The 8,081-nt window shown below is 42.4% G+C and overlaps 1 protein-coding gene across 3 annotated transcripts in view; it reads right to left on the minus strand.

The window, feature by feature from the left end:
* The window catches only part of RBBP6 (RB binding protein 6, ubiquitin ligase), a 32,627-nt gene extending 25,162 nt beyond the window's left edge, over positions 1-7,465 (minus strand). The window contains exons 1-3 of one of the 3 annotated variants that reach the window (XM_042971019.1): positions 7,356-7,458; positions 6,193-6,373; positions 1,413-1,512 (exon numbers count right to left, since the gene is read on the minus strand). In XM_042971019.1, coding sequence (XP_042826953.1) covers positions 1,413-1,512; positions 6,193-6,358 — 266 coding nt within the window. In that variant the 5' untranslated portion in view covers positions 6,359-6,373; positions 7,356-7,458. Of the gene's footprint in view, positions 1-1,412; positions 1,513-6,192 lie in introns of all 3 variants that reach the window. The other 2 variants (XM_007084089.2, XM_007084090.2) reach the window with 2 other exon arrangements.
* Between the last annotated feature and the right edge of the window lie 616 nt (positions 7,466-8,081).

An 8,081-nucleotide genomic window follows, 5' to 3' on the forward strand; every position in this document is an offset into this window, starting at 1 on the left:
AGGGAACATCTGAAAGGAGTTTCTAAGTTTACATGTAATTTGGAAGTCCTGAGATAAAAATGAAGCTTTCCTTTTCTCAACAAACTTAGAGCCATTTTACAAGGCAAATATATTACAAAGGCAACCTCACACAGAGTGAATTAACAAGCAATTCTGTAAGAGGCAACTTATTTTCCCATGTACTTCAAATAATTCTCTAAGTTTCTTAGTATCCAAAAAAAAAATCAACTGAAAACTACACGTTTACTGTTTTTAAAAAGCACTTAATAAATTAAAATGTCATTTCACAACAAATTCTAGGAATTACTTCCTTATAATTTCTTAAAATTACACAGCTAAAAGCACACAGTTCACTTGGTATTTACAAGAAAAACAAAGTATTCAGTTTTAAAACTGTTACTACACAGAAGGTATTACACAAAAGATCTCAATGCTGGGATATGGAGTATATAACTTTATAGCAAACTAATGACCGTCTTAGAATGAGTGTTTGCCCCTACAAGGTAAAGCTCCAAGAAATAACTGTTTTACCTCAATTCCAAGAACACATTCCATTTCCGAGCACTGGGAAATTCCAGAATTTTTCACTGGCCAAAAGTAGAATTTGCCAGAATTTCAAATCACTACCCTTTTCACATTAGCATAATTCTATCACCATTAAAATTACAAGAAAGCAGGGACTAAGTGTGAATCCTGCTCCTTTCCCGAATTTCTTAAACTCTAGCCTAGTGCTAAGATACTGCAGTGTTCTTACTCCAATAATGGGCATCTACCACACGCCAGGCACTGTTCAATTCTTACAGCTTTCCTCTGGAGGGAAGTACTCATATCCCTATATTATTTTGAGGAATCTATTTTGAGGCTTTAGGGAACTTACCCAAAGTCACACAACTGGTGTGAAGCAGCAACTGGAGTCAAACCTAAGCCTGATTCCAGTCTGTGCTAATAAATCCTATACTCAACAGCCTCCCAACAAAAGCCCCTTGTTGAGAAGCAAATGTATTACTGATGCTGTCAAAATATTTAGGACAAATCTCTCAACACACTTATATATACATATATGTATACATAGGTATACATATTTGTGTAGTGAAAGAACAGTCAGAAATAAAAGTGTGCCAATAAAAAACAAAAGGGTATGTATGCAAATACTTATTCGCCGATTTGAGCATCATTTTGTCTCTGTAAATATTACAAAGCAAAAAAATTCTTCTTGATAGCTCTTACCACTGACTACAGGTTAACTGGGGGAAGAGATAGGAAATAACAAACCCATCCTCACCGTTTTAAGGATTAAGAAGATATACTTATTAGGGTAAAGTAATGAGTTCAGTTCTAAAATACTTGTTCTTCCTCACAAAATAAAAAAGTATTTTGAGGACTTAAATACATGAGATTTGATAAACACTCACATAACATATGTCTTGCTTGTAGATTTAACACCTCCAATAGGAATTCTTCTAACAATTACAGATGAATTCTTAGGAATTAGAGCATTATCATCAGTATATTCTGTAAAAAAGATAAAGAGTTGAATTTCTATTTGGCGATTTGGGTAAGTCAGTCCTCAAGAATTAGAAAACTTCAACCAAAGACAAATTTTACGGAAAAGGAATTTAAATTTGAGAGAGCATGTTCCTTGCCTCTAGAATACTGATAATGTCAGAACAAATATCCACATCCATAAGGAGGTTCTCTTCAAAGGACACCAAATACTGCCAGCAGGTTCTTGGCTCTGGTGCCTCTACTTCTATGGAACCCCAAATCTCAGTAAGACTAAGTCATTCTCCACTTTAACCAATAACGCTAAACATCTGATCTATGAGAAAAAATATGTAATTTAAATGAAGACATTCTGTCTCTGCTAGCCCCTCAACATGAGTATTACAAAAGAAATTATGCCATGTTTTGAATAGAGGAAAAGGGTTTTATAAAAAGAATTAGTAGTGGGATGCAACTTTGCATAAAATGTTGATTCAAGGCCTCTCTAGGAACTGATGCTTGAGACTTAAAGACTGAGAAGCCAGACAGATGTGCAAAAAAGATGGACAGTGTTTAAAGACAGAAAGAAAAGCAGGTGGAAAAAAAAAATCATTAAAAGGCCAGCATAGCTGGAAGATAATGAAAGGAAAAGAATGACTTGAACTACAGTTAGAAAGTACAGGTCACACATATTCATTTATATTTTGTTTCTAAGTACAACAGGAAGTCATTGAAGGATTTTAAACAAAAATGACAATGATTTACACTAATAACAAACAAACAAAAAAGATAACTCTGGTATCTATGTGGAAAATGAACCCATAAGGGAACAAGAGTAGAAACAGGGTGACTAATGAGGAGGCTGCTGCGAAGTCCCGGTAAGAGATGATGGTCTGTGCTGGGTTGTGACAGGTGAAGACATGGAAATCAGAATGTTCTGAGGTAGAACTGATAAGGCAATCAATGGATTTAATTGGGGGGGGGGAGGGGAGAAGATGAAGGAAAAAGAGCAATAAGGCATAAGTAACTGAGTTCCTGGCTTAAGCAACTGGAAGAACAGTGATGTCACTTTCTGAGAAGAAAACAGGGAGGATGAATGGATCCTATTTTCTACTCTTTTAATTCTCTATTACTTGCAATACTTCTGGAAGAATGAAATTAAAAGAGAAACTGGACCAATTAATTTAACGATGGGTAAAAAGATTTCCTGAGGAAGGGATTTGTAAAATTACCAAAAAGAAAAATAACCCACCACAGGGAGACAGATGCAAGAATGTACCCATCTCCCTAAATCACACATTCAGGCATCAGGGTTCATTCTTAAGATTACAGAGTTGACTTGCAGTGGCCGACTACCTCTGTTCTTCCAGTTATTTCAATTTATCACACATACAAGCATTTTAAGCTTATATATATTTATGGGTGTGTGTGTGTGTGTACACACATGTAATTAATTTTAATCATAACACTATTAGTTATTTCCTGTTACAAACTAAATTGTTCAAGAAAAGGTTCTTTTCAGTATATTTCAAGTAGCAAATTGTATGTGATGCAATTTCCCAGATTCAGGCATACCATGAGAGGACTATCATCATTGCTTTGATAGTTCATGATAGTCCCAAATTTCCAGCAAGCTCTGAGTAAGAAAAATTGGAAGATGGGGATGTTCAAAAAGTAAATTCTAGAAACAAAAAACACTTGACAACAAGTTTCTAAACACATAACAAAAGCATTCACTGTAGCTTTCCACCACAACTTATTAATCTGATCGGCACAATACTGTGTCAGACTAAAAGTCAGGTGCCCCTACACCAGATTTGACCTTTTAAGTACCTGAATTACACTGGTGACTTCCTACCCTTAAAATACCTTGCTAAGTATCCTGTTAGGTTCAAAAGACCTTTTCCAGGTGCCAAAGTAATTTCTGACCCAAAAATATAAAGACCATGGATTTCGGAATGAAAAACAAGATGAATCTGAGAAATGGATAAAGATAATAAGAGTCTTTTAAAAAGACTTCATTCTCAGCTTTCAAATCTTTCACACTTAGTTCAGAATGAAGGTTTGTTTTGTTTTGTTTTGGAGGGGGGAAACTGAAACACAGAAAAACAACGGGAAAGCTATAAAAAATATATAGGAAGGATCATTTACGATTTGTTTTGAAATATAGTCTAGAGATAAAGGAGCAAGACTCTTAAATCTATATTATGAAATTCTGATCCAAGCATTTTGGTCTCATCAGATTTAAGGGTCCTAAACATGGCCAGATTTCCAATAAGGAGTGTTTTACAGAAATGTGATACACTGGGTAATTTAAACATTAATTCAAACAAATTAAAGTGATCCAGTTCAGCATCCTCTCCCGGGCAATCTCCTAACTATGAGGCTATAAACATTAATTCTGTACTCTCTTAATTCACTGGATGGTGCTAAAACCCAACCCATTCTTACTCAACTGCCTGTGACACTGGATGTTATTTCCCATTAAAACTCATTAAGTGACTACCCTCCGCACTACTATCAATGATATCTTTTCCACCCCTAATCTGAGGATTGAACAAAATGCACATGCTCTCGCCCCAGAAGCTCCCTCTCTTAACCAATGTAACATCAAAGCTTTCTCCAGTAAGGACAGTTCACATAAATATATAAAAGAAAATAAGCTGCTAGGCAGAACACTTCCCTGGTTTTCAGGGTTTGTAAAAATAATACATCATATAATGTCCTGGCTTAGGAAAAAATACAACAATGCCACAAAACCCTTAGATTTTTGACAAGAATTCCATCAACTCTTACTCCAATCTAACAAAGTTGTATTCAGTTACTAGGTGGAGAAGATGGACAAAGTCAAGTTCCAAATGATGAAATCATTTAATACTCCAGTAAAAGACAAAACTTGCCTAGCATATGATTAAAATTGTCTTTGTATTCTTTACTTTCATTTATATTCTTTCCTCTTACTTACAAGTATTATTAACATATCAATATATCCTGAAAGTCTCATAAATCCATCTGTTCTGTGAAGTGTGACAATACTTAAAGGACACTTTTGGTGGCCTTAAAAAGTATTTTTAAGGTATTTTCTTGAATACTAGTTTAAAACAGATGTTTCTCAACTGTTCATGATGATCAGCAATTTTTCCTTTCCTTAAGTAGAGGATTCTACACATAATTACAATTACCAAAGTTTCATGTGAAGAATCCCTTAGGACACTTTAAAAGGGGGAGGGGAGCGGAGAATATTTTTTTAGATGTTACCATGTGAGTAAATAAAGGTCTTCCTTAATAAATATTTTTGAGTCATGCCAGTAGTGCCATTCCTTAACATAACTCAATTATACTTATGCCTGGATATAAATGGAAAACAGCTCTTATACATGACAAGATGTGCTCTATTAAAAACAATAGGCTAGAGACGCCTGGCTGGCTCAGTTGGTGGAGCCTGCAGGACTCTGGATCTGGGAGTTGCGAGTTCGAGCCCCATGTTGCGCACAGAGATTAAAAATAAAATCTCAAAAACCCCAAACTCGTATAGGCTAGAAGTGAGGGACCCCCCCCCCAATTTCAACTAAAAGAACACAAGTCACACCTTAAGCCAAAGTTGGTGATTAAAAAAAACTCAGTGATCAATAAAAGACCCTAAACCTAATTAGAACTTCACATTATTTCCTCTCATCCCATTAATAAAACTCAAAAGACTGACCTACTGAAAACTACACATCAGCATTACAGTACCGAGAAAAAGAAGCCAAAACAAATGCAGAGCCATAATCTGAAAAGCCAGTTTATCACATTGTCATACCCAATGTTAAATTCTCAACATTATAAAATGCTTTTAAAAAGGATAAAGAACTTAAAGATTCCAATCAGTGGCTTGTTTGAAACTCATGCGGTAGCGGCCTACTACTTTCTGTACCCTAGTAACAATAAAATCATGTAAAGTCTAGAAATTACTCCTTTAAAAAAGAAAACCCTTTACTTTTAATCTTTACTAAACTGCTGAATTTTAAGATTACCGTGATGAATTAAGAGTTCAACCACTTAATTACTAATTCTGCAATTTACACACAAAAGTGGTGACATCAGAACATATCAAGTTCCAAAAGCAATTCCAAAAACATTCAAGACAGGCTGGATTAATTCCTCAAAAAATATTTAAGGGAAGGTCCCTTCTCCACGACACAGGCAACTCCAAAATAAAAATAAATTAAGTACACACAAACAGGAAGAAAAGGAGTACAGAAAACTTGCCACTGAACCCCAAACCGCTGTCAGATTACAAAGTTAGAGAAGTATCTCTACGCTGCTTTAACAAAAAAGAAGCCTGCAATATGCTCTCCTCCCCTCCTTCCGTGGAAAAAGCAAGTTGGAAAACGCCACAAGGCACAAGCACCCCAAGAACCTGGATGTAACACCCCCGGCCTCTCCCACCCCAATCTTCATTTTAAATAACATTTGAGAAGGATAATCAGACTTCCACGTTTTTGGATTAGCCAGTTACCGATGCTCCCAAGAACGCAGAAATCAAACAACCCAGTTCAACTCCCAGGCCGACTGCAGCAACCCTCGGGTCTCCAGGAAAGTTGTTCCAAAAGTACTAGAATGAACAGTCCCACAGGAGACGTAATGGCGGTTAGTCTCCTGCCAGGCCCTCGCACTACCGGTATCTATCTTCAACCAGCAAATATCTGGAGCCCATGTGGCCCTTACCTTCTTTCGTCTGCGCGTTGGTGATCTGCAGGTCGCAGTCGGCAGCTTTCAACTTCTCTCTCCCCATAATCTGCTTCTTTAAATCGCAGAGGGAGATGTGGAGCCCATCAAAGGTGACGGTATCATAGTTGAGTTTAGAGGAAAATTTATAATGCACACAGGACATGGTGCCAAAGGATTCCTAAGGTTCAGCGAGGAGACGTGGACACTCTCAATATATGTATATTTATAAACTTAAGAGCAAAATATGTACACACAGAAACACTCAAAAGACACCGAAGGACCCTAAGGCCTGAGATTAAATACCCCCCAACCACAAGCAGGGGTTCGTAAAAACAATAATCCAGAACCGCCCCTCCCGACCCCGGTACTCAGAAGCACTTCATACGGGAGGAAGCGGACGAGGACGGGGAAAGGGGAAATCGAGAATCCGCCAACGGGCACAATGTCACCCGGCTGGGTCCCCCTCGCTCATGCTAAGGGCCGGCAGGAGACGGGGGGCAGGCGGTGCAGTCAGTAGCGGTCAGTCCACACGTTAGAGTCCGAATGACCCCGCGGGGTCAGGGGTCCATAGCGCGGCCGCACCTCCCGGTTGTTCTCTCTTTCCGTGGATTGGGGTGACCCAGGCCCCGGGAGAAGGTTGGGGGAGAGGGCCTAGGCCCGGAGTCCACGAGCGGCCTCTCGCCTCCTCCTGGCTTCCGGACGACCGGCGTCAGCTTCCCCAGGCCCAGGCCCCCCCACACACAAACCCCTGTCGCCTGCTCCCCGGAGGCCACGAGCGGCCCGCGGCCTAGGCCAAAAACGCGCGGTCGGCGGAGGAGAGGCCTTCTCGCAGGCCGCCCCCGGCTCCGCCTCCCCCCCGCCGCCGCCGCCGCCGCCGCCGCCTCAGACACAAAGCCGGTACTAGGCCTCAACTAGGCCTCGAAGCACTTCCTCACCACCCCGGGCCCCAGCCAGCGGCCGGGTGGCTTTGGCGGACCCTGGGGACGCCGCCGAGGCTCCCCGACGCTTCCTCTCGCCGTGTGCTCCGCGCTTCTCTCGCCTTTCGCTCCCGTCGCCTTTCGGCCCCGAACCGCAAGAGTAGGCCCGGAAACGGCCGGGCAACGGCAAGGGCTTCGGGGCTCTCTTTTTGTTCTGCCCCCCTGCCGCTCTCGGGCCCTCACCCAGCGCCGGCGACACCTCCAAGCCAGCCACTATGGCGGACGCGGCCTGGCTTCGGGCGAGCGCCCCACTCCGGGGTCTCTTAAGCAGGGATTGCACGGGCGGCGCGCGCGAGGCGGGGCTGGCGTGCGCGGATAGGCGGGCCGGGAGGCGGGGCCCGTGGCGTCACAAAGCGCACCGGCCCGCCCACGTGACCCCGCGCTTTGTGACTCTGGAGCGCGGAACCTGAAACAGCCGGGAGAACGGAAGAAACCATCCGCCCCGAGAGGGAGGGGGCGATGCGTGGAGGGCCGGCTCACGGGGCGGCTCCGGGGACGGGGGGGTGGGGCGCGGATTTCTCCTGCTACCGTGCTGGTTAGTCTCCACCGCAAAGCGGAGTGCCTTGGGGTGACGGGTTAACTCCCTTTCTCCGCAGTCCCCACCAACTCCCCCAAGTCCACCAGTTCAAGTAAACATTATGGTTGCTATGCAATGAACTATGGTTGCTATGCAAGCGCCCCCTAGCCTCCCCTTCCAACAAACCAGCCACCTTACGCTCTTCCTAAGTGGAAATTCTGGAGCAGCCCCCTAACTGGAACCGACCACCACTAGAAAGATTTATTGAGCTCTTGCTATGCATTAGGCACCGGGGGGCGGGGGGTGGGGGGTGGGTGGTGGTTAGCGCTGTGTAACTGCCGGCCCCGGAACCCAGTTGTCTTGGTTGGAATCCTAGCTGTGGGACTCTAGAT

The sequence above is a fragment of the Panthera tigris genome, chromosome E3 (genome assembly GCF_018350195.1).
Source record: "Panthera tigris isolate Pti1 chromosome E3, P.tigris_Pti1_mat1.1, whole genome shotgun sequence".
Classification (NCBI taxonomy): domain Eukaryota; kingdom Metazoa; phylum Chordata; class Mammalia; order Carnivora; family Felidae; genus Panthera; species Panthera tigris.